Below are 27,426 nucleotides of genomic sequence, written 5' to 3'. Positions count from 1 at the left end.
TAAAGTCTCAGTAGCACAACGGTGCTTTTATATTCCAATCCTCTTGAGATAAATGACAACATTGCATTCGCTTTCTTAATCACGGACTCAACCTGCATGTTTACCTTTAGAGAATCCTCGACTAGCACTCCCAGATCCCTTTGTACTTTGGCTTTACGAATTTTCTCACTGTTTAGAAAATAGTCCATAGATGGATTGAATGTTTGGATGTGATACTGAACAAGCATTACGTTTTTCCTGAATTGTCAAACTTTTAAAATATTGTTGGAACTTCACTTATCCAGTCAAGTGGGGAGTATTCCATCATACTCGTGACTTGTGCCCAGTAGTTCGTGGACTAGCTTTGGGGAGTCAGGTGTTTTGCTGCAGAATTCCCTCGTCTCTGACCAGTTATTATAGCCACAGTACTATTGTCTGTTCCAATTCAGTTTCTAATCATTAGTAATCCCCATAGAGTGTCAAGAGAGCATAATTAATTCCCTCATGTTAGAGATTATCATGCCTGGCCCTTGTATGGTGTAAATGTTACTTGACGCTTATCAACCAGATATTGTTCAGGTCTTGCTGCGATTGTTAATGGACAATCTGAGGATTCTCAAATGTTGCTGAACATTATGTACATTGTCCCCAATAGTGAACAATTTCCACTTCTGACTTTGGGATAGAAGGAAGAGCATTGCTGAAGGTGGTTGGGCATGAAATACTACCCTGAGAAACTCTTGTTGTGATATTCTGGAGCTGAGATTATTGACCTATAACAACCTTTTCAGTTTTCCCTTAATTCTGATTTTGCTAGAACTCTTAGTCACATGTACCGTGATGTTAGAAGCAGTCATTCCTGGATGTCAGTTTGAATTTTGCATGTTTGGACCAACACTAATGAGGTCAGAAGTTGCTACGTTTTGGGAAGGACTGGGTGAGTAGGAATAATGGAGGATAGCTCTTCCAAAAAGTTGGCATTGGCATGTTGAACAAATGGCCACCTCTAGTGCTATTTCATGCTAAATTCCCAGATTTGCCAAAATTTACATTATACATAATTAACATCTGCATTGTCCATATGTTTTTAGAAATACGAATTGAATAAATTATGTACTTCATCTAGTAAATCATCACAGGCAGACATATTACGACACTTGCTGTTACATAATTTTATTACAATGGGTAATGTATGCAGTCACTTAATTGATTCTATTTGAGGAAGGTAATCTAGAACCCTAAGATAATATTCTGGGATTTTGCTTTAAATTCCAGTTAGTCCTAACTAATGATCCTATGAATAAATTGTATAAAAAGTTAGGTTATTTTGTTTGCTTCTAATTTGCTGGTTAAAAAGTATTTCCCTATTTTGTAGAAGTCAGACTAGTACAGTACTAAATCAATACTGCATTGCTAGACATTAACTTTTATAATTTGATGAGTTAAACTGAAGTTTTATCTGCTAATTTTATGATTTAAATATGCAGGGAAGATCTCCAGGTACAAGACAAAGAATTGCGGAGGACTTCATGGTGCTGTAGTCAATACCTGTCCCTTAATTATACAAAACAACATACTAACTAGTCTTTCAATGAATTTGTTGTTTGCATGGTCATGCTTTGCACAACTGAACTGCTGTAATTGACCTCCTTAGGAGGAGCACAAAGTAAAGTTAATTTGTTACTAAGTCTTTTAAAAGGTAATGTGGATGAGGTGTGGCACTTTAGCAATACACATTTATTTCTGTACTATTATTTGCTCTTTTGGTTTCTTTTTCAACTATTTGTCTGAAATAACAATTTAAACTCTTATTAGTTATTGTAGAAGTACAACTTTGTGTGTAATTGCCACAACCCTATTCTAAGAAAACAAAATTGTCATTCAAAAGTAGCATAAGATATTAGACTATGCTCCTTTTAAGATATATGAACAAAATCTGGGCATTCAGCCTGAGTTTGCTTCATGATTTGATCATAATGATATACTTCTCAACCCCATGCTACTGCCTTTTTACTGTAACCTTTGAACCCCTTACTAATTAAGATCCTATCTATCTTTATTTTAAATACACTCAATGATTTATCTCCACTACCTTCTGTGGGAATGGATGCCTTAGATTTACCATCCTTTGGTTGAAAAAAATTCCTCCACTATAAAGGATCATCACTTCATTCTGAAGTTGTCATCAGGTCTTAGTCTATCCTACTCGTGAAAACATCTTCTTTGCACCCATTCTATTCAGATCTCTCCGTATGCTGTAAGTTCATATTCTAATTCTCTTAAACTGAATGCTAACATTGCATTTGCCTTCCTAATTGCCAACTGAATCTGCATCTTAACCTAAAGAAAATCCGAACCTTTGTGCTTCAGATTTCTGAAGCCTTTCCCCATCTTTGCCTCTCCTTCCTATCAAAGTGGATAACCTCTCATTTTCCCACAGTATATTCCATCTGCCGCTTCTTTTCCCATTCTTCTCACCTGTCCAAGTCCTTTTCCGGCCTCCTCTTTTTCTCAACACTACCTGTCCTTCCACCTGTCTTTGTCATCTGCAAATTTAGCAACAATACCCTCAGTTCCTTCATCCAGATCATTAACGTGTAATGTGAATAGTAGTGGTTCCAATACTGACCCCAGCGGAACTCCGCTGGTCACCAGCTGCCATCCTGACAAAGACCCACTTATGTCCTGTCTCTGTCTTCTGTAAGTCTCCTAGTCCTGTATCTATGCCAGTATCTTGTCCCTAATATAACAGTTCTTATTTAGCAGCTTCAAAGCCTTCTGGAAATCCAAATAGATCACATCCATTTGCTCTCCTTTGTCTAACTTCTAGCAGGCCTGAGTCTTCCTTGGCGAAGCCCTGCAGACTCAGCCCTATTTTACAATGCACTTCCAAGTACTCTATAATCTTGTCCTTTAATAATGCACTCTAAAATCTTACCAAATACCACAGTCAGTCAAACTGGTATTTTCCTGTCTTCTGTCTCCCTCCGTTCTTAATCAAGGGTGGTATATTAGCAATTTTCCAGTCCTCTGGGACCCTCTCTGACTTTAGTGATTGTTGAAAGATCACCACCAATGCTTCTACAATCTCCTCTGCAACTTTGTTCAGAATACTGGGGTGTAGTCCATCCGATTTGGGAGATTTATCCACCTTCAGACTTTTCAGCTTTCCCAGCACCTCCTTAGTGATGGTCATTGCACTCTCCTCTGACTCTCTTGAAGTTCAAGCATGTCAGTTGTGTCATCCATTGTGAAGACTGATGCAAAGTATCTATTCAGTTCTTCCACTATTTTTTTTTTCTACCCCATTGCTGCAACTCCAGCCTAATTTTACAGCTATCCAATGTTCACTTTGATTTTCTTTTACCTTTCATAGATCTAAAAAACACTCTTGCAATCTACTTTTATATTACTATCTAGCTGACCCTCCTATTTCATCTTACCCTTATTACTCTTTTAGTTGTCCTCCACTGGTTTTTAAAGTCTTCCCAATCCTCTAACTTCCCACTAATCTTCACCACCTTGTTTTTCCTTTTGCTTTTATGCTGTCCCTGAGTTCCCTTGTCAGCTATGGTTGCCTTATTCTCCCCTTAGTATGTTTCTTCCTTCTTGGGATGAATTTCTGCTGTGGTAAAAACAATGACTGCAGATGCTGGAAACCAGATTCTGGATTAGTGGTGCTGGAAGAGCACAGCAGTTCAGGCAGCATCAATTTCGAAGCTCCTTGGATGCAGCCTGAATTTCTGCTGTGCCTCCCAAATTACCCCCATAAACTCCTGCTATAGCTGCTTCCCTGCCTTCCCTGCTAGGCTTCCTTCTAATCAAGGAGAAAGTGACAACTGCAGATGTTGGAGATCAGACACAAAAAGTGTGGCACTAGAAAATCACAGCAGATGAGGCAGCATCTGAGGAGCAGGAAAGTCGACATTTCAGGCTTAAGCCCTTCAGGAAATGTAATCCCAATTCTGTCGAAAGGTTTATGCCCAAAATGTCAACTCTCCTCCTCGGATGCTGCCTCACCAGTGCTTTTCCAGTGCCACACTCCCCTTCTAATCAACTCTAGCAGCTGCTCCCTTATGTCCTTGCAGTTACCTTGACTCTATTGTAATATTGTTTCATCTGGTTCTAGCTTCTGCCCCTCAAACTGCAGGATGAATTCTATCATATTATGATGTCTGCCCATTAGGTGTTCCTTCACCTTGAGTTCAGTCAAATCTTCCTCATTACACGTCTCCAAGTCCAGAACTGCCTGTTCACTAGTGAGCTGAACCACAATCTACCCATAGACATTCCAAGAATTTCCTTTTCTTGGGATTCACTGCCCAACTGAATTCCAAGTCCACCTGCATATTGAAATTCCTCATAATTATTGAAATAGTGTATTTCTTACAAGCCTTTTCTATCTCTTGATTTAATCTCTGCCCCCTGTCCTGACTACTGCAAGGAGGCCTGTAGATAACTCCCATCAGGGTTTGTTTTCCCTTGCAGTTCTTCAACTCTACCCACATGGATTCTACACCTTCTGACCTGATGTTGATTTAATTTTGTTAACTAATTTAATTTAATCTTGCTATTAATTTAATTTCATTTCTTGCGTTTGTGTGCCCTTGGAGGTCTGTACATAACTCCCATCTAGACTTTTCCCATTGTGATTCCTCAACTCCATTCACACACAATCTTTGCCTTCCGACTCATATATTACTTCTTGCTATTGATTTAATTTCATTGCAGGAAAGTCAATGTTTCGGGTATAAGCCCTTCATCCACACACATCCCTGAAGAAGGGCTTATGCCCGAAAAGTCGACTTTCCTGCTCCTTGATACTGCCTGACCTGCTGTACTTTTCCAGCACCACACTTTTTGATTCTGACTCTCCAGCATCTACAGTCCTTACTTTCTCTCTGATACCCATACAGCCATGTCTCTGTGACACCAACAATATTCTATCTGCCAATTTCAATTTGCATGCTCATTTTCTTTGTTTATACTGTACATTTAAATACAGCACCCTCAGTCCTGAGTTGACTGCACCATGTCTCCACTTCTCAGTTTTGAGTCTTTCCATACTCTTTGTCCTATTAATTGTGGTAGAAACTTCAATAGCCTCTCGTCCTTTAACTTTTTCCATAACTTTCCATGCACCTGTCCAACAAGAATGCCCCAAACCCAAGCCACCGCCACCCCCAACCAATTAGTTTAAGGCCCCATCCACTGTCCTAGTCATGCGATGCGCAAGGACTCTGGTCCCAGCCTGAATAAGGCGGAGCCTGTCCTATCCCATCGGAAAAGCTCCCTCCTATCCCAGTAGTGATGCCCATGTCCCATGAATTTGAACCGGTTTCTCCCATGCCAATCTCTGAGCCATTTTATCTCTCTAACCTTATTGATCCTGTGCCAATTAGTTTGTGGCTCACGTAATAATCAGGATATTATTACCTTTTTGGTTATGCTTTTCTAATTTAGCTCTGTCTGCTCATATTCACTCAGCAGAAATCCTTCCTCCTCCTACCTACATCATTTGTACCCACGTGGACCACGACACCTAGATTTTTTCCCCTCCCACTCAAACTTCCTCTGCAGCCTGGATGAGCTATCCTGACCCTGAGCAACTGGTAGGCAACACAGCCTTGTGGACTTGCAATCCTGGCCACAGAGGAGAGTTTATTCCTCTGTCCATGCTACCTCTAATTAAAACTTAATTTCTCTTTTCTCACCCTCTCCTCTTTGAATGGCGTCCTGTACCATAATGCCATGGTCAGTTTGCTCATCCTTCCTACAGCCCACACTCTCGCCCACACAGGAAGCAAGAATCTCAAGCCTGTTTAACAGGCTCAAGAGCTGAGACTCGTTCAACACTACCTCCTGGGACTCTCTACCTGTCTTGCTTTTAGTCTCACTCCTGGATCTGACCAGTCTCTGAATTTGAGGTACTTGGTCCAAGGGGTATGACTGCCCCTGAAACACGGCATCCAGGTTACTTTCCACTTTATGATGTGTTCATGTATCACAGTTTTTGAAGTTTGAGTTCCAGCTCATCAATGCTGAGCCGGAGATCCTCAAGTGATTAAACATCCATCTGAGAACATGGATTTTTAAAGATTAAATATTGATCTTTTAGTTTGTAGCCTGTAAATATTTCCTGTGTTTGCCTTTAATCTGAAAGTAACCTTTAATAGTCATATTATAGCTATTATCAACTAGTGACTTTATGCTTTTTCTATGATATCACTTTCTTTTATGCTGAGCCTCCGATCATGAGCTACAATTTATCCCCTAAAAAGACCTTAAGCTATGAAACTGGAAAGAAAACAAAAACTACCTCTTCCTATTGCACCAAGTTCCCACGCTGCCTCAAAATCCCCATGCTGCTTCAAAAGTCCCAAGTTATGTACTCATTCAGGCTGAGAATTCAATAATTTAAGGAGATATAAGGACATATACAGTGATGTTGGTTATAAGCAACACCTTCAAGGAGGAAAGAGATACAAAGAGGTTCAGGAAATGAATTGCAGGGCTGGGTTTTGCAAGCTTGAAGATTTGAGAGGTGAAAATTAAAGGATCGCAGAGATTTCAGAATTGTCAGGCTGAAAGAGGTCAGATGGAGAGCAGTAGTATTACAAGAATGCATTTAACAGTTGAATATCTGCCGCCAAGATTAGACTGTTCTTAAGATTCACAATCCTCTCTGAATGAGAATTGGCTCCTCATCTTAGTCCTAAATGACTAATCTGCATAGACTGTATTCCCTATTTAAAGGCTGTTCACAGGGAAACAACTCAAGGGTTATTGATCCAGGAGGCTGGTACAATTGCAACATTTAAGAGGCATTTAGATGGGTATATGAATAGGAAGAGTTTGGAGGTATTTGGGCCGGCTGCTGGCAGGTGGGACTAGATTGGGTTGGTCTATCTGGTCGGCATGGACGGGTTGGACCGAAAGGTCTGTTTCCATGCTGTACATCTCTATGATTCTATTTTATCAATTTCAATTAGATCACCTTTCATTTTTCTTAGAATACACCTATTCAATATTATCTCTTCATTGGATGGTCTCTCACCTGAGCAATCAATCTATTAAACCTTTGTTTCCCCTTCCAAGGTAAATAATTATCCTTTATTGGGTCTGAAGACTAAAACCATATACTGTATTGTGCATTGCATTTATTTTGATTTACTTCCATCTCTGCTTACTGCACTCTCTTCTCTTCCACCATTTCCCTCACCTTAATCTGTATCCAACTACTTTTTTTCACTTCACACTATCCCATAAGAGAACATTATCTTTCAGTTCATTGCCTATCCTTGTGGGGTCCTCCTCTTGTTATGTAATCATCTTTCATCTACTTTAACACTCAACTCTTTCTCATCCTTTGATGCTATCAGCTTCCAACAAAGGTCTTTCTAAAGCATTTATTCCATTTTAAATAGCCTTCCCTCTTGGATCTTGCTCAACAGTTCATTTCTTGATTTCCTCAGCTACTCAGTCCCACCTGGAAGTATTTGTGTTTCCCACTGCCTTCCAGTATTCTGATTTCCTCTCAGCACTGTTTTCTGACTCCTCCATTAGCTGAATGTCTTTCATTGTGTGCCCCTGGATCTCCTGTCATCTTTCTACTGCGATCTCTCACAACTGGTTTGTTCTACCAGCCTGAGTAGGCCATAAAAGCATGACGAGAAAAAATAGATATGGTGTACAGAAACAAATTAGAGCACCACCAGAACGGAGACTGAACCGCTTAAAGGAAGCAAAAACTAATACAGCTATAAAGGACAAAGCCTAAAATTAAATGAAAGATTAGATTAGAGTACTTAGTGTGGAAACAGGCCTTTCAGCCCAACAAGTCCACACCGACCCTCCAAAGAGCAACCCTACATTTACCCCTTCACCTAACACTACGGGCAATTTAGCATGGCCAATTCACCTGGTTTGCACATCTGTGGACTGTGGGAGGAAACTGGAGCACCCGGAGGAAACCCACGCAGACATGGCGAGAATGTGCAGACTCCACAGAGACAGTTGCCTGAGGCGGAAATTGAACCCGGGTTCCTGGCACTGAGGCAGTAGTGCTAACCACTGTGCCACCGTGAAAGATGAGCTGAAAAAAAGCAGGAGATACAGAAGCTTCAAGAAAAGATAACGAAAGAAGCCGAAGTGTATTAATGCAAGAGTGGAAGATCAGATTGCCACAGTGTGGCATTGGATAGGGTCAGAGGGAGCGTGACTGAGGATCATTACAAAACCAGGTAGTGCATAAAGAGGCTTACTAGGCTGCTGGGTCATTAGCGTTGACAGACTATTGTAACATTAGACAAATTAAATCAACACTTTAATGTAGAAAATTGGGTGTAATGCAAATAGTGGTAGCTGCTGAATTGATGAGAGGATAGATTAAAGACATTAATATTACTGATTTTAAATAGATGCAAAATGGAAATAAGGTTTTCTTTTGTATTGTAGTTATACAGTAAATATAAATTATTGCCTCTTATAGATTTAAACCTACTTCAAAAGTTAAAACCTCTTTTCAGTCATTAAAATGATCCCCAATCCTGCATTATATTGTGGATAGATTCCTCAAAGGTGTTTATTTTTATGGTGAGTTTGGACACTTGAATGTTTTTTATTTGCTTTTGAGAGTGGAGGAGTAACCAGTTGTTTTCTCATAAAAGTAGATTTTGTTTTCTGCGATTGCAAAAGACTGTACCATTTTATATTTGGATTTCACTACTACATGTAGCCCCCCCCCCATAACACAGCAGGCAGCTGTAAAACTCCTTTGGGGGCCTTGCCCAGCTCGCAGATCAGTGCTGCAGTCCAGTGTCACATTACACTCAAATTTGCTTACCAAGACATTTCGAGATGGTCGTGCTGTTTTGGATACTGACTTAGTGAAGATTTCTCCCTGGTTAGCGAGGAAGGAATAGAGAGCTGTATATGTAAGTTGGTTGGGGCACTTACATAAGGGGCACTTTAATGTAGATGGAATAGAAAGCAGTAAAGTGACATTGATTGATAGATTAAATGATGGGCAAAAGGTGGCAGAGTTTAGTGTAATAAGGCCATCCATTTCTTAATGGGAACTGTTTTTTTAAAAAAAATCAGATTTAGGGGTCCAAATAAAGAAATCTGTATAAACTAGGGGACATGTGAATAAAGCAATTTTTAAAAAGTTGATGGAATGTTGGCCTTTATCTCAAACTAGAAAATAAATAGTGGAAGGTAAGTTACAACTATACAGGGTTCTGGTCCACCATGTTTTGACTTCTGGGCAGTGTACCAGGATGTATTAGCCATGGGTGTGGTGCTGCATAATTTTACCAGAATGACACTAGAACTGAAAGTGTAAAGTTTGAGGATTGGCTGTATAGACTTAATTTTCTATTAGACTTGATCTATTAAGTTAAGGGAATAAAAGCTAAGTTAATTAAACTTAAGCTGAAAAAGGGGTTGGTTAGATCAAAAGAAACCACTGTTTCTGTCAATGGAATTCAGATCAAAGAAGTATAACATTAAAATTTTCGAGGAGAAAGTGAGGTCTGCAGATGCTGGAGATCAAAGTTGAAACTTTATTGCTGGAACAGCACAGCAGGTCAGGCAGCATCCAGGGTGCTGCCTGACCTGCTGTGCTGTTCCAGCAATAAAGTTTCAACTAACATTAAAATTTGAAATGGGAAATTCGGGGCTGATGTCAAACAGTGATGGCTGCTCTTACCGCGAATCTGCTGAGGTCAGTTCAAAATTTTAAAACTGAGATTGCCAAACAAAGATCTGTGAATGATAATGAGTTCTATGGGACCCAGGCTGGTAAATGAAGTTAACATAAAGTACAACCTTGATTTAATTGAATGACAGCATCTGCTTGAGATTAAGGGAAATTGGAGTTGTAGCGGTATATCAGTTCCAATTGTATCAAATGGTAAAGCAGGCATAATTCCTGTGGTGTTTTTGAGGGGTTCAGTGACCTAGTCATGTGGTAGTTTTTTCATATGTTCCTATGTTAGTATTTCTGCTGCAAGATAAACTTGAGTAATCCATCTTTGTTCAGAAAAGCATTTCAACAAATAATTCTTGAACCATTTATTCTGAGCAAACTTGAAATTTTCCTTTGGCCTAATCTGTATTGTTTCCATTGCTATAACAGGCTTGAAAATGTGTCATTGAGTTTTCTAATAATTAATGGAGAAATAACATACAAAAGCTAAATGTTGAACTTCATAATATGCTTAGTTTCAGTGAACTGACCCACTTGCTGGGTTTGAGAAATGTAAGCCTTTCACTTAAATCTGGAAAAAGATCTTTTATTTTTATCATTATTTATAGTGTAATTATCTCATTTTTTGAAGGGCTTTTGCCCAAAACATCGATTCTTCTGCTCCTCGGATGCTGCCTGAACTGCTGTGCTTTTCTAGCACCACACTGATCTAAACTCTGGTTTCCAGCATCTGCAGTCCTCACTTTTGCCCTGTGCTATTTGAGCAGTTAAATCAATTAAATTATGTAAATATTCGCTGTACATGTAATGTGGTGCCTGTACTGAACCTTTTATGTAAATACCCGTCGGAAGATAAGACGCTCCTCCTCCGACCGTCGGGTTGTTGTGGCTGTACTGAACCTTTTATGTAAATACCCTCTAGTAAAACAAGTGGCAAACATGTTATCAGGGTTAGGTCTGGCTGAAATGCTAAAAAGACTGCATACATCATCACAGGAAGTCTCACTGTCACATGATGGTCCCGCTGTCTCTTGAAGTATTGTAACAAGATGGAGCCACAGCAATTTGTTTCCCAAAAAATAGTTGTGTTTTCATTACCTCCTCAGAATCTAAATATTTTTAGTAGCACAGCGAGGTGAAGAATATTATAAAATGGTAGTGAATGACAGGACAATGTGAAGAACTCTTTGCTATTACTGGATACTTTTGAGCAGATTATAAGCCCCAAACAAGCAGAAGTATCGCTAAATTGACTTTGAAGATTTACCCAGTATCACACTGTACTCAGCCTTACTGCAAAAATGAGCATACTGGTAAACCAGTACCCTAGGAACATGAAACCATAGGTTGTAGGGCAACTGAATATGACTTTTCAATATAGATAGAAAAATAATTAAAATCCAGATGTGATAGTCATGCAGCATGGAAACAGACCTTGCATTCAACTCATCCATGGTGACCAGGTTTCCCAAACTAAACCAGTCCGATTTGCCTGTGTCTGGCCCATATCCCTCTAAGCTGAAATGTGTTGCTGGAAAAGCGCAGCAGGTCAGGCAGCATCCATGCTGCCTGACCTGCTGCGCTTTTCCGGCAACACATTTTCAGCTCTGATTTCCAGCATCTGCAGTCCTCACTTTCTCCATATCCCTCTAAACCTTTACTATTCATGTAGCTATCAAAGTGTCTTTTAATTATTGTAACTGTACCTGCATCTGCCACATAACCACCTTCTGTGTGGAAAAAGTTGCCCCTCAGGTCCCTTTTTAAATCTTTCTCCTGTCACCTTAAAATGATGCCCTCCAGTTTTGAACTCCCTTACCCTTGGAAAAAGGCTTTCATTATTCACCTTATCTATGCCCCTCATGATTTTATAAACCTGAACCAGAGCAATTCACTCTTACACAAGAAATCTGACTTGCATTTTATTGGCAGAGTAGAGGAACTGGAACGCCAAGAATATCCGTCAAAACATTTCAGAGCTGAATTCCCACAGCTATTCATGAGAAACGGAAAGCAGGAGGTATCATAATAAATCACCCTGTCCTGAAACAAAGCCAGTACCTCTGGCTGCACCAAGGAAAGTTCTTCATCCACTCATGCAAAAAAGGAAATTTACTTACTGTTGAAGCAAGGATTATTTCACCTGAGAGAACCAAAAAGCAAGTGCTTCATAGAAGTGACATTTTTTGGGGGGATTATTAAATGGTGGAAGTTGGACTATAATTGAAATAAGAATTTTGCAACTTGATGAAGTGCTACATATTTTTGAGCTGTGTGGCCCAGTGTTGCTTTTTGAAGGCAGTGAGTGACATCGAGCCTTGTGAGAAATTTTGTCTTTCAGCAGTTGTGCTGCAGAATTATATAAAAACACTGTCAAGAGCAGTAGAGAAATTTCTAAAGTCTACAGATATAGAAAATAACCATAACAAACACACTCTTGAATGTGTGGAAAATACCGAGGTATAACTGATCAACCAACGAAGCTAAGAACAACTATTGCCCTACAGACAACATGTCACTATTGCTAAAAGCCAAAGGACTGAAGGAGAAAAAAACTTCACCTTGTGGTCTGCACTTCTTATCTTTTGGAATTAGAGTAATTAGACAAAATCATAGGATGTTATTGTCTATTGTGAGGGGAATACAAAGTACAGAGGCTATATTTCAAATATGTGGGACATTGGTGAGACCACATCTGGTGTTCTGTAAGTATAATTCTTTAGAATTCCGTAGAATTGCTAAAGAAGAATGATATTTGTTTTGCGTTTCTAAGCTATTGTTCACATCCAGTTTTTTGTTCCATCTGAACTGCTCATTTAAGGAAGACAGAACTTCACTCTCTACTCTCCCGCATAAACTTGTGTGTGTATGAGGTGCTAACTTGCAAAACATGAGGGAGAAAAAGGATGAGGATTGATCTAGACAGAGTGGAACAATGAGAAACCCCACAAAGTGCACATTCTACCAGATCTCGTCCATCCATCCGCCCGCCCGCCCGCATATGGACCACCCTATTCCATTGGCAGCCAGTTTCGAATGTTTGAAGTGTTTTGACTTTACTCTCAGCTATTTAATAGTCGAAAATAGATTGCATTACATAGTTGAGCTAAGGTACCATACTTCAACATGCACAAATAAGTAGGAAGTAAAGCCACTGTCCAGAAATGTATCTCTATTATAGGATTCACTGAACCAAAGGCATAGAAGGCTATTCTTTCCCTTTCTCTTATGTCCTTTCAAATTTTTCAGCTTCCTTTTTGAAAGTTATGATTGAATCTGCATTCAGCACTTTTTTGTGTGAAGTGCATTTTATTTCTTGTTAAAAAAAGTCATCTTCTTTTGCCTGATTCTTTTGAAAATGTCCTTGAATTCACTGTACTCTGGTACCTGACATTTGCATCACTGCTAACAGAGTAAGAAAGAAAACATCAAAATAACAGAAGACCTCGAACACTTACTGAACCTCATCTTGACTTTCTCCTTATAGGTTCTCTGCCTTCCTTGGTAAAGGAAGTTTCTCATCCCCTATATCATTCCAATTATTCTCGGTTTTCATAGTTTGTAAGACCTTGCTAGCCTTCTGCAAGTGCAGTGTCCAAACTTAAACGTAGATATGGTACTACTGCTGCAACCTAACCATTGACTTCTAAAGCCATATCATTCTTGTTGCCTATACTTATACATCTGAAGATCCAGGATTTTAATGTTTGCCTCAGTTTGACAACCATCGTCAGAGATTTGCGTACGTGGCATTTTAAAGAAAAATAATGTCCTTTTTATCTGCTGCCATTAGGTCGGTAAATATTACCTGAAGCTTGCTGGCAGAAAGGATGAAGAACTGAACAACTGTACAGCTGTATACTGGCTAATCCAATCTGCCAAACAGGGCAAAAAAGAAGCTGGAAAACTGCTTAAAGGTTGTCTTGCAGAAAGGAAAGGTACATTTTTTTAATAGTAGACATAAAAAGATTTCGAATGGCATGTGGAAGTAAAGATAGCATATCATTTTTGTACCCTACAGTTAATATGTGGCTAATATGGTGCAACAGTTTTTAAAAAGGAATGCTGATTGAATGATTGCATTGCTAGAGGAACACAAGTATATCACAAAACTGCACATGGCAAATGCTGACTGCTTATTTAAACTGACTTTCCCATTTTGGAGGTGATGCCATGAGCCATACTTTGGGAAAAGGTTGAAAGAAGGACAGTAAAACTCATGTCATGTCTCCATAGTCTTAAAAAAAGCACCAGAGAGGGTGCGAAACTGATTCACAAGGAAGAATACCAGAATAAATTTGCTTGTCAAAGGGCTGGAAGGACACCTCGAGCTGGCATGAACTAGCTAGGCAGAACAGCTTATTTCTGTGCTGCAGTCTAAATCTAGGTAATGACTTTTCTTCCCTCTAAATGTTTTGAAATATGCAGGTGATTTGTCTAAGCTTGTAACTCCTGTATCACTATTTTTTTGTGTGGCCACATATTCAGACTTCAAGGAGCCAACTTGTGCGTGACCAGCATTGGAATTGTTGTTGCCCTTTGGGCCAGTTTAAAGGAAAGGTTAATGGGGGTGTGCATTGAGGAAAAAACTGAATCAGCCAAGGCTCAGCCTCCTTAAAGTAGGAGTCTCCCCAAAATATATACATGATCGATGTAAGCAGTTAATCTAAGATGGGAGGTCATTAATTTAAATTGGTGAGAAATAAGAACCTGCATTACTCTGGTGCTATTATCACATCTGTCAGAATTGACCCAAAGCTGCTTTGAAGTCTCATTGCATTTTTGTAATATTGACTTTAGAGCCAGTATCAGAAAGTAAAGTTTCCCCAAGTCCCTCCTCCCTACCTTTTATCTTAGCCTGCTGGACAAACCTTCCTCATTCCTGAAGAAGGGCTTATGCCCGAAACATCGATTCTCCTGTTCCCTGGATGCTGCCTGACCTGCTGCGCTTTTCCAGCAACACATTTTCAGCTCTGGTCTAGTTCAGTAGCCAGTCAATGGCAAATCTCCAATCTCCAGGTTGTTAATAAAGCAGGATTTAGCAATAGTAATGCCATTGAACATCAAAGGGCAATTGTTAGATGCTCTCCTGTTAAAGAGCCATTTCCTGGTAGTTGCATTGCTTTAAGATATTACTTAGCCCAAGCCTGGAAGTTGTCTGGGTCGTGCAAAATTTGAACAGGGACTGCTTCAATATTCAGGGAGCCACGGATTGTGCTAATAGTTGTGCAATCATCAGCAAGCATCCACATTTGACTTTACAAGGTAGGGAAGCTCATTGATGAAGCATCTGCAAATAGTTGGGCCTTGGACGCTAATCTGAGAAACCTGTGCACTGATATTCTCAGACAGAAATGACTGACCTCTAATAATAACCATCTTCCTCTGTGCTAGCCAAGACGTTCAACAGTGGAGATTATTCCCTCAAATCCTACTGAGTCCACTTCTGCAAGGATGTCTTAATGTAATTCTCCGTCAAATGCAGCCTTGATGTTGAGGGCAGTTACACTTAATATATAGAATTCAGCTCTTTGACCAAGGTGGTAATGAAGTCAGGAACTGAATGGTTCTAGCAGAAACTAAGCATCATTGAGCAAGTTTTTCCTTTACAAATACTACTGAATAGCATTGTCGATGAGCTATTGTGTCAATTTGCTGATTTTCAGTAGACAGTGGGAATTGATTAGATATGTCCTGTTCATAATAATAGGACAAATCAGGATTATTTTCCACATTGTTGCATGGATGTCAGTGTCATAGCTGTGAACCGCTTGACGAGGAGTGCACTTACTTCCAGAACATACGTTTTCAGTAGTGTTACCAGACTTTTGTCAGAGCCTTTGCAGTATCCAATGCCTTCAGTCTGGGATGGCACAATGGCTCAGAGGTTAACATTGCTGTTTCACAGCACGAGGGATCCAGGTTCGATTTCTGCCTTGGGCGATTGTGTGGAGTTTGCACACTTTTCCCCCCTGTCAGTGTGTGTTTCCTCTGGGTCCTCTGGTTACCCCCCTCAGTCCAAAGACATACAGGTTAGGTGGATTGGCCATGCTGAATTGCCCATAGTATTCAGGGATGTGCAAGCTAGGTGGATTAGTCGTGGGAAATGCAGGATTACAGGGATGTGACTGGATGGGATGTTCTCCAAAAGGTTGATGTGGACTTGATAGGCTGAATGGCCTGTTTTCACATTATGGATTCTGTGCATTTCTTGATTATCATGTAGAATGAATCAAATTGAAAATTGACATGAAGTCAGCAGAACACATGAATGTGATAGTTAAGAAGGCTTTCATCAGTCATAGCATAATATATAAGAGCAAGGAAGTAATGTTGGAGTTGTACAGAGCATTGGACAAGCCATAACTGAAGTACTGTGTGCAGTTCTCATCATCACACCACAAAAAGGATGTGATTGTACAAGAGACTGTACAGAAGACGTTCACCAGGATGATTCCTGTGAGGGAGAAATTGTGCTATAAGGAAAGATTTGGCTTGGGGCTTGGATGTTTTCTTTAGAGCAGAGAAGACTGAGCATGGACATGCTTGAGGTGTATACAATAATGAGGGGTATGGACAGAGTGAATAGAGAGCAGTTGTATCCCTTGGTTGAGCAGTCAATTGCTAGAGGGCATAGCTTTAGAGTAAGGGGCAGGCGATTCAGAGAAGATTTGGGGAAAAAGCTGCTTTACTGTGGGTGATCGGAATCTGGGATGTACTCTTTGGGAAGATAATTGAGGCTGGAAGCCTTAGAACCTTGAAAACATTTGGCTTAACACTTCAAATATCGTATTTATTATGGACCAGACCAAACCCACTCCAAACATTTAAAGAAAGTAGCTTAGACTCTAACTTTGCTAGTTTTAAGCTGGTGTAACACAGGTATTCCAGGAGTTGGTCAACCACTTAATTTTAAACAAAGCAGAATTTATTTACAAGATTACTAAATGAAACACAAATGAGAACGGAGCACCGAATAATGTAACCTACCCAAAAAACCAACAAATGATCCCAACCTAATGATGCTGTTCCAAATACTTGCAACAATCCCCATAAACACCACTTGGCACAAAAGGTCAAACCAAACTCAGGGTCTTACAGGAGGGAAGCCACAGAGAGAGGAGGATCAACCTGGACCAGGCTAAGTGCAGGAAATTGGGATTTACCCATTTTAATGCCAGTTATATTGCTGCAGACTTGATAGGCTGACGGGCCTTTTCTGTACTGTATGAATCTATGACATCTAAAATGCTGTGAACTTCAGGAGGAGTTGGAGATGTATCATCCACTTGCTACATTTAGCTGTGTTAGAATATTTCAGCCTATTCCTGAAGATGGGCTCATGCCCGAACTGTCGATTCTCCTCCTTGGATGCTGCCTGACCTGCGCTTTTCCAGCAACACATTTTCAACTCTGATCTCCAGCATCTGCAGTCCTCACTTTCTCCTAGAATATTTCAGTCTTGTCTTTTGCATTGAAGTGCTGGGCTCCCCCCATCATTCAAGATGATCATATTTGTGGATCCTCCTTCTCTACCTTCTGTTAACTGTTTAATTAAACCGCACTATTCACAACTGGATATGGCAGGATTAGGATCTGGTCTGTCAGTGTTGAATTGAATATTGCTTGCTGCTTCTGACATTTGGCATCCAAATAAACCTCTGTTGTAGCTTCCAGATTGATGCTTCATTTTTTTGTCGATATGCCTGATGTCAGTGTTGGTGACTGGTTGGTGTGTCCTGCCAGTAAAATAGTACATAACTGGGAAGGGTGTTGTCTGGGACATTGTCTGTATGGTATGATTCTGTGGGTGTGTCTGTCAGGCTATTGCTTGAATGGTGAGGAACAGCACTCAGTTTTTGGCATAAACCCCCAAATGTTAATGAGGAGAGCTTTGCACATCAAGGCTGTGTTTGCTGTTGTTGTTTCTGGTGCCTGAGTTAATGTCAGATGCCCCAGAGGTTTTGTTAATTTCTTTTGACTTTGTATTGATTCAAAAAGAAATTGAGTGACTTGCTATCTCATTGGGCAGTTAACCACATTGCTAGAAGTCTGGAGTCACACGTAGACCAGGGAACAATAACAGATTTCCTTCCCTATGGGCATAGGCGAATCCACATGAGTTTTTACAAGTCAGCAATGATTATGGTATCGTATCAGACAAGTTTTTCTGTAATTTCAGATTTTACCATCTGCCATGCTGGAAGTCAAACCCACATCCCTAGAATCTGGCGCTGTAAATTACTAGCCTATTGATGCTCCTATTATGCCACAGTGCTCTTAAAAAGGACAATGGAAATAAGTGATAAATGTGAGCTGATGTCCAATTTGCAGCCTGTTTTGAATCAATTCTAAAAGCAATTGCTAAAGTCTAAACCTGTATTTAGAAGAGTGCAATCATTCAAAATGTTTCTTGTTTTTGGATCACATTTTGTTTCCATTGTTTTAAAGTGTTTAAATAATTAATGCGAACATCATCTTACTTTTGGTTGTGTAGATCTGTTCAGCATTTGAAAGATTTTGCACATGTTGCATCTTCATGAGAAAAACTTGTAAACAGTTTGCATGCTACTTTCCAGGTCACTGTATGGCTGCATGTGTTAATGCAGTTTTCAGGAAAAATTGTTTGACACCTACTTTTTCCTCAAGGCATCACATCTGAGAACGAGGAATTGGTGAAGCAACTTACAAATGAGAGTGAGCTTGAGCGGGCTGTGCGGAAGGCTACGTTAATTATGTACCAGAAGCTGAATCCAAACCGAAAGAAGCAAGTAGCTGTCTCTGAAATCCTGGAGAATGTTAGTCACATCAATGCTGAAGGTAGGACAAAAGAGAAGGTTCATTGTTGGGTCTTCATCCACATCGTGATGCAGATGAAATTCACACATTTTCAAATGTATATTGAAGATGTGTTGTAGCAGATTGCCATTCCTTTGCTTTTATCATCATGCAGGTAGCAAGGCTGAACCAGGCCCTGTCCCGAAAATGCTGCAGAAAGAGAGGAGAGTGCTTGAGCGACTGGTCAGCATTCAAAGTAAGATAACCTGCTAACATTCTTCCTTCTTTGTAACTCTTAAGCAGCTACATTATGAAATTCAGTATGCAAGTAGTTTAGTTCTTCTATTTCAATTTCATTTGAATCATTTTTAACTTCAGTTTAAGAAATATTGTCTTTAAAAGAAGTAAAGTGATATACCAGGAGTAGGAAAATCAAATCATCCCTGAATGGAGATTTTTTTCTCAATTTTCATATTAAAGTGAATACCGGCGATCAGGGAATTAGTGTGCTATAGGATATTTTATCTCAATTTCCAATTTCTGCTTTGCTATGTTCTTCATGTTCATTAGGACCAAAGATGAAAAATGGAGAAAGGAGGATGCAAGCGAAGTGAAATCAAGGAAATATATCTTTGAATGGCAGAAAGAAATTTACCCTCCCATAAACTCCCAAGAGTACAATGATGCTACTCAATACTTGTACCTATGTCACTGCATATGCCTTGCATTAATCTGGGACTCTGATGTGTGAGGTCAACATAAAATGGCCAGTACTGCTCAGATACCTGACCTAAGGTTAGCCATTTAAGAGGACTGGATGTCAGTGTTCTGTTAACTCCTGGATTCAAATTTAAACCAGGCTGGTAGATTAAATGTATTTTCTATTGTGTCTATGTTCATAAAGCGATTATGAACATGAGCCTAGTGCTTACAGAATCAGTATCACTCAATCCTAAAATGCTAGCAACTTTACAAGGAAAAGGATACTAAGAAGCTAAACAAATGACCTAGTCAGCTTAAATGTATGTTAAGTAATAACCTTATTCTCATTATTGATGATCTTCTGCTATCATTGGAAAGTTGACTGGTGGATTTCATCATAATGAGTTTATATCAGACAAACAGTTCTAGTGATGAAGGACTTCAGCTCCATGATCAGATAGGTGATGTTATAATAATTCTCCTCAGAGACTGCAGACTAGCTAGATAAAGAGAAACTGTTTGCATTGGCAGAAGGCTTAGGAACACGAGAACACTAGTTTAATGTATTTGGCAAAAGTATCAATGATTGAGTTGCTCTTGCAGAGAGGCACCTCAGGTATTCTAGCTAAATGGCCTCCTCTGTGCTATAACTATTCTATGAATTTCACAACTTGGCAATACGATGATGTCGTGACCTCAAGAATGCAGGTGTGATACAAGAGTAATGGGATAATTCTGTCCGCTTAAACTAAGGCATGTTGTCAGAGCAAAGCAAACTAAAGTTCACTTAGCTGGAAGTATTCAATAAAAACTAAGTATATAAAATCCTAATGTTTTCTTACCTTGAACACAAATAAAATGCTATAAAATTGGAAGGTGCTTCATTGGTGCAACTTAGTTGGGTTCCTGTTAATCAAAATTGTTATTACTACTTCAGGTAACAAGGACATGAAGTTGGATGATTTTGTTGACATCACAAAGAAGTATGCCAAGGGAATTATCCCATCTAACTTACTAATGCAGGGAGAGGATGATGGACTTGAAGGGAAACTACCTGAAGATTTGCCTTTACAGCAGAAGGTATAGTTAAGAATGCAAATAGATTTGTTCAACAGACTGTACAGTGAGCACTAATTTATTACAATAGGTCCCTCTTACTTTGATACTTTCTTTTATAATATTGCCAACTGGGGTTGACTAAAGAAAGTAAATGTGTTGAATTATTTATAATCTGTAAGGATTGCATGAGTATAGTTATAATCAATCTGATTAGTACATGTCAATTCTTGTTCTTGCAAAGATTGAGAAATATAAATAATTCTGCATGTAACTTGCAGGTAACAATTGTAAATTTTCCAAATGTTAAATATTACTGTCACAAATAGCTAACAAAATAGGGTTCTAGGTAAGTACTTTTAAAGATTTCTTGCTGAGTACTGTCAATGCATTTTGATTGCCTTATTTGTGGGATGAGAGTTTTATTGACTGGGCCAATATTTATTACCCATCTCTCTCTTGTTGCCCTTGAGAAGGTGGTAGTGAGTTGCCACCTTGAACTGTTGCAGTTCATTTGGTATAGGCAGACTCGCAATGTCCTTAGGAAAGGAGTTTCAGAATTTTGAAGGAATGGTGATATATTTCTAAGTCATGGTGATGAGTGGCACGTAGGAGAACTTGCATATGGTTTTCTGAAGTATCTGTTGGCCTTTGCCCTTTTAGATGAAAGTGATTTTGAATTTGGAAGGAGCTGTTTAAGGAGTCGTCAAACTTTTTGTTTCCATTGTTTCAGCCCTTATACATTTTTTTTTAAGTTTGATTACACTGTATAATAATAGTATTGCTTCATTAATCAGTCAAACATGACACTGGAATACCTTGGCAGTCACTTGGTATTTGTCAATAATTTTACAATGTTTTGATAGCTTTCACTCCATCATAGTTTCTAATTTCTATCTACCCAAACATCTATCAATCAATTATCTAATCAATCGGCTGCTGCTTCTGAGGCAGGGAACATTTAAAAAGTGGGTGGCACAGTGACTCCATGATTAGCACTGCTGCCTCTCAGCACCAGGGACCCAGGTTCAATTCCAGCCTTGGGCGACTCTGTGTGGAGTTTGCACATTCTCCCCGTGTCTGCGTGGGTTTCCTCCCACAGTCCAAAGATGTGCAGGTCAGGTAAATTGGCCATGCTAAATTGCCCATAGTGTTAGGTTCTTTAGTCAGAGGGAAATGGGTCTTGGTGGGTTACTCTTCAGAGGGTCAATGTGGACTTGTTGGGCCGAAGGACCTGTTTCCACACTGTAGGGAATCTAATCTAATCAAACCATACAGAACATATTTTATAATGTCTCATTATATTTTGTCTTTTTTTCCTATAGATTGTGAAATATCCACTTCATGCCTTAATGGAAATAAAGGAGCACCTAATAGATTTTGCCTCTAAAGCTGGAATGCACTGGTTACATACTATTATTCCACTTCACCATGTAAATGCTCTTGTCTTTTTCTTTATAATTAGCAACTTGACAATTAGCTTTTTTGCTTTCATCATCCCTTTAGTCATTTTTTATCTCTCCTTCATTTCCATGGTAATTTGTACGCTAAAGGTCTTTCAAGATAGCAAAGCATGGGACAATTTCAGAACAATGACTGACTTGCTGCTGCGTTTTGAGCCAGACCTAGATGTAGAACAGGCTGAGGTGAACTTTGGTTGGAGTCATTTGGAACCACACATCCACTTCATGCTCTCCGCATTTTTTGTGATTCTTTCCTTTCCCGTTGCAGACAAAGATTGGATTCCTTGTTCAGAGCTGTCAGTTATTGCAATTTTCTTTTTGATTACATCTTATACGAGTCTGAGTACAAGTGCAGAACCGTATACTCGAAGGGCCCTCATTACAGAGGTTTTATGTGCAGTAATCGGGTTCCTTTACACTCTTCCTGATAACTGGTCCTACTTAAGAATTATTGGGGAGCCCTTTATCTCTATGCCAATAGGTCATGTCTTTATGTTGAATCTTGGCATTCCCTGTCTCTTGTACTTTTTATTGTTTTACTTGTTCTTCAAAATGGCACAATTGAGGAACTTTAAAGGTACCTACTACTACTTAATTCCGTACCTTGTCTGCTTTATGTGGTGCGAACTGGCTATAGAACTCTTGAGGTCATCCACAGGATTGGGTCTGATTCGGGCATCTGTGGGCTATTTCCTGTTTCTCTTTGCTCTACCAATTCTACTCATTGGTGTTGCAATAATGATTTTCATACAGTTAATAAAATGGTTCATTTCCATGGAATTGATCAAGATTCTTGTAACCCTTGTATTATGCACAATTCCAGTTGTCCTTCACATGTGGACAAAAGCAACTGGCACTTTGTTAGCACTAGTTAAATCCCTGACAAGGAGCTCTGTTGTCAAGCTCATCCTGGTTTGGCTCACTGCAATTATGATGTTCTGTTGGGTTTATGTGTACAGGTCGGAAGGTATGAAGGTGTACAATTCCACTTTGACCTGGCAGCAATATAGCTTTGTTTGTGGTCCTCGTGCCTGGAAAGAGACTAACATGGCTCAAGTTCAAATTCTTTGTGGACATCTTGAGGGACATAGAGTAACATGGACAGGAAGGTTCAAATATGTCCGTATCACTGAGATTGAGAACAGTGCAGAGTCTGCAATAAATATGCTTCCATACTTCTTAAGTGATTGGATGAGATGCTTGTATGGTGAGACATATCCTGACTGTGATCCCAAAAATGTGACTGTGATGGAGGAAGATCTTTGTCGGCTTAAATTCCTCACAAAGCACACCTGCCACCTTAAAAGATTTTGTCGCTATAAATTTGAAATAACTGTGGGAATGCCTTATGGTTCAAATGGGAATGAAACTCTTGAAGATGATGCAACCAAAGATATTGTCCTAAGAGCTAGTAATGAGTTCAAGAATGTTCTGCTGAATTTGGGACAAGGAAGTATTGTGGAATTCAGTACTATTTTGGAGGGCAAGTTGGGCAGTAAATGGCCAGTCTTTGAACTGAAAGCCATCAAGTGCCTTAACTGTATGGCGAAGCTAACACCAGCATCAGCAAGGCATGTCAAAATTGAACATGACTGGAGAGGTATTGTAAAGCTAGCATTCAAATTTGCATTCAATTTCTTTTTCGCACCATTCTTTTGTGCTATATAAAACCGGGCTTTGCGTTTAAACATTGGTTGTTAATGTCTTTTTCTTGCTGGATGAACTCCTGCCTTTTTGACTTATTTAGAGCTACACCTATAGAATATTCACTTAACAGTTCTGGAGTCCATTCTGATGAAAACAATGGAGACATGTATAGGGCAAAAGAAATGTATATTTACCAAGTCCAGTTTTAAAATTACCTGGTCAGAATTAGTACAGAATAAAATTAATTACAGGTGGATCTGTGGATTTCAGTGTATGGAACACTAGTTTGAATTGACTATGAATGACTTTGGTGCAGATACCAGCTATTGTTTTAGTATATTCTTGTTGTATAAGTTAAGTATTAAGATTGATAATTATCAAAATGTGCTAGCATTTTAATAAATGCTTCTAACCATTTACTAAATAAACCAGTATCATGATATGCAGTATATAATGAACATGTGCTAAACAATAACTGACAATAAATGGTAAAGCCTGAATTAACATGGGATGATAACAGTACCAAGATTAATTTGCTTAAATGTATTTTGCATCCACACACATTTGCTGAAGAGAGATTTTATAGATAAAACATCCATTCTCATGAGCGACATTTTGGATTTGTTCAGCTTTTCCCTTTTGCATAAAAGAGGGAGTAGGAAATGAGACTGAGTATTAATAAATACATCAGTAAAGTCTGTGGAAGGTTTTAGTTATTCTTCCATTATTTTTCTTATTTTTGTTGGTGAAGTTAAATGTTTGCGCTACTGAATTAACACTGGACTCTGTAGAAACAATTAGATTTTAGTGTGGGATGTTTTAATAGTTCAGTTCTAGTGAATGATCTAAAGTGATACGGTTATTATTTGTAGTACTGGTGCATCATTGAGATGCTGTTAATGGTTAACACTTCAAATTTATTTATTTATAGCAATTCAAGGTGACATTTTAAGACTTAAATTCCAAACTAAATCCTATTCCATTAGTTCACCTCCCCTCCCTACACTGTGCTGTTTCTGTGATAGTGTAAACACACAGGCACAACATAGTAATCTCATACCACAGCTACACTTAATCTTTTGCAATAAACATGAAAAAGTAGAGCAGCCTGTAATTCTTTGAATTGCTTTTCTGCATTAGTGACTATGCTTCAAAAATATGACTTGATTGGCTATAAAATGCTTGTAGTGTCCTGATGTCGTGAAAGGATGTGTATAAATTCAATTTCTTTCTTCCATGTTTTGATAATTTAGTGATTTCTGTTCTCATTGACAACAGTGTTGAGTCTTTGAAGCTCCATAGTGTGAGTTGTGCTTAATTATTTCTTCTAGTAGTCACTGGCAGAGGGCAGTGATATCTTGTAAAATAGTAAGGGTTGTTATGGTGACCAGCTCAAAGGTCTTACTGATTTTACTGTTCTTATTGATAGGAAATAATTTTATTTTTGATATAGCACTTTAATTCCTGAATTAGACCTCATCTGATAAGCAATTCTTAGCTTGACATTGTGCTAGTTTAATGGCAGTTTGGTTTTATGATGTTGGCTATGAAAGAGGAGTGTGGGAATTATATTATCATTCTTCATCTTAGAGTAGTTTGATCTTCTAAGACGTTGTAAATAGAGATTCACGAAACTTTACTTTAATTGCTTCTGACCAAATAGCATTATGTACAGCAAGAAAGGAATGCTATCTCTACTCATCTATAACCATTATATATCCTTGTCAGTTGAGGGGGGATTGGGCATGGAAGTTTTAAAGAATTCTTTTAAACCTCTGCTGTTAATATATTTTTCTTGCAAGATAACTGTATGGCTTTATAAAAGGTTTTTATGAATAATATCAAAAACAATTAGAAACAACATACCATTCAAATGTAATTCCTGGTTTCATAGTAAAAATTTGAATATAGAACTAATTGTTAAAGGAGCACTTTAAATCAAATATCATTTATTGTTGTCACGTACTTAAGTATAGTGAAAAGTTTTGGCTTGAGCAGTACAGGTAGATCAGAACATACAGATCAGAGGGAGTTTAGATAGAGCGGGGCATACAAGGTTACAGCTGCACAGGAGGTACACAAAAGCAAGATCAACATTAGATTTTAAATTAGAGAGGTACATTCAGCAGTTTAATAACAACAGGAAAGAAGCTGCTTGTGAACCTGTTAGTATGTTTGTTCAAGTTTTGTATCTTCAGCCTGAAGGAAGAGGTTGGAGGAGAGTATTACCAGGATGAGAGGATTCTTTTAATAGCAGCCTTTCCACAGCAATGAGAAGTGTAGATGGAGTCCATGAATGGGAGGTTGATTTTTGAGATTTCTGAGGCAGAGCAGTTGCTGTACCAAGCTATTAAGCACTAAGAATGCTTTTCATGGTGCATCTGTAAACGTTGGTGTGGGTCCTTATGGAAATTCTGCAATTCCTAAGCCTCATGAGGAAGAGGAGGCATTATTGTGCCTTTTTGACCATTGCACCTCCATGGAAGGTCCAGGACAGACTGGTTGTTGTCACTCCTAGGAACTTGGTGCTTTCAACCCTCTCGACCTTATATATTTTCCCAAAATATAGTATTTACAGTCTGCTTAGCCAGCATGTGATTCTAAATCTCAATTTTATCTTATAAACAAAAAAAAAGTCTAAGTGAAGGGACAAAGAGAAATACTTCAAATTGGGACCAAAGTGTAGCTGTCTAACAGGGAGTTTTACAATCCCAGCAAGAAAATTTGATGGTAACCTGTTCACTTATAAATCAGTACCCATGGGCTTAATTCTGTTCTGGTCCTAAAGTTGGTGTTAGAACAATACTTCTTATTTTAGAATATGCCGTCATATAATAATGCATTCATTGGACAGAATTTCTTGCTTCAAATCTTAACTATCTGCAGGCAGGTATTGGGAGTGGGAGAAGTAGAAACTTATTTGTACATCATTGATAAGACAGAACATGCATGTAGCTTAATGCATTTGACATTTATCATCTGTAATCAAAGTGCTATTGTTCTTTTATTTGTGAAATAAAGGTGTAAATGCTTATTAGTGGGAGCAGATGTTGGCAACTACAATAAATGGGACTTTAATATGCTCTATGTAAAACTCTGTATTTATCGAATGACTTGAATTTTGATACTTCAGAAAGCTGCCAAACTCAAGTCTTACATAGTATGAAAGACCTATGGATATATTTCTGACTGTATCTTAGAATGACAGAAGTGCTATAAATAATTCACAGACCTGAGTGTTTTCAAAATAGATTGTTTACCATCTAATCAGATATTTTTAGAAATCGAGCACGTTCACAGAATATTCTAGATGTAAAAATGAAGCCACTGATGTTTTACTTGTTTATTGAATATTACCAAACCTTATTTAAGTGCCTGTGACCCTCACTGTGTTAACTTGTGTGGGTGCAATATTGAAAAGCTTCAATGACTGTAGTAAGCAAATGCAGCATTAATTGTGAAATCAAATGTGCTGTTTGCTAAGGGTAGAAATTCATTGATATCACCCTGAGAAATAGAATTTGGTCAGTATAGAATTGATATTTTTGCAAATTTTAACTGCCTTTCCTAAACCAGTCATGTGTTTAGCATTTGGTTCACATTACCTCTTTCCATTTGCTCACTAATGTTCATTTACGGATCCGGTTGTATTAAGTGCCTGATTCCTGCACTCCATGTTAACTGTATCACGTAGAAATGGAATGTGTCTACGAAAGCTGATATTTAGCTTGTGTATTAAATAAATATATTGACACCGCTACCTAACAAGCCTTCAGCTGCTTTGAATCATGTTTTTGTGTTGAATAAAAAGGCTGTTTCCACTATTCATGCCAGTGTTGTTGGTTTTTTGGTGCTATCAGACACATTGAGTTCTGGGAGAAGGAATGCTGTTTTTGAATGACATACATGTGTCCAAAAACATGCAAGTCCAAATTGAAGGCAAAGAGAGAGGGCACAAGTTTCAATAGTTTACCTTAAGGCCCAAGCTGTTTCTGATATTTGTCCTCATTTCTTAAAAGCTAGCAAACAACACAGCTCGTGGTAAATTTTAATAATTGATATGTTGACACCTATTCTTGCATCGAGTGA

The 27,426-nt window shown here is 38.8% G+C and overlaps 1 protein-coding gene across 4 annotated transcripts in view; it reads left to right on the top strand.

Moving 5' to 3' along the window:
• The window catches only part of wfs1b (Wolfram syndrome 1b (wolframin)), a 41,730-nt gene extending 14,569 nt beyond the window's left edge, over positions 1-27,161 (top strand). For 2 of the 4 annotated variants that reach the window (XM_043674225.1, XM_043674224.1), the window contains exons 3-7: positions 13,485-13,629; positions 18,341-18,511; positions 18,645-18,725; positions 20,109-20,251; positions 21,553-27,161. In XM_043674225.1, the coding sequence (XP_043530160.1) occupies positions 13,485-13,629; positions 18,341-18,511; positions 18,645-18,725; positions 20,109-20,251; positions 21,553-23,358 (2,346 nt within the window). In that variant the 3' untranslated portion in view covers positions 23,359-27,161. Of the gene's footprint in view, positions 1-8,824; positions 8,916-13,484; positions 13,630-18,340; positions 18,512-18,644; positions 18,726-20,108; positions 20,252-21,552 lie in introns of those variants that run through there. The other 2 variants (XM_043674226.1, XM_043674227.1) reach the window with 2 other exon arrangements.
• Positions 27,162-27,426: the final 265 nt, after the last annotated feature.

Source organism: Chiloscyllium plagiosum, chromosome 32 (assembly GCF_004010195.1).
Source record: "Chiloscyllium plagiosum isolate BGI_BamShark_2017 chromosome 32, ASM401019v2, whole genome shotgun sequence".
Classification (NCBI taxonomy): Eukaryota; Metazoa; Chordata; class Chondrichthyes; order Orectolobiformes; family Hemiscylliidae; genus Chiloscyllium; species Chiloscyllium plagiosum.
The sequence above is the reverse complement of the archived record's forward strand: the minus strand, read 5'-3'. Positions and strand labels throughout refer to the sequence as shown.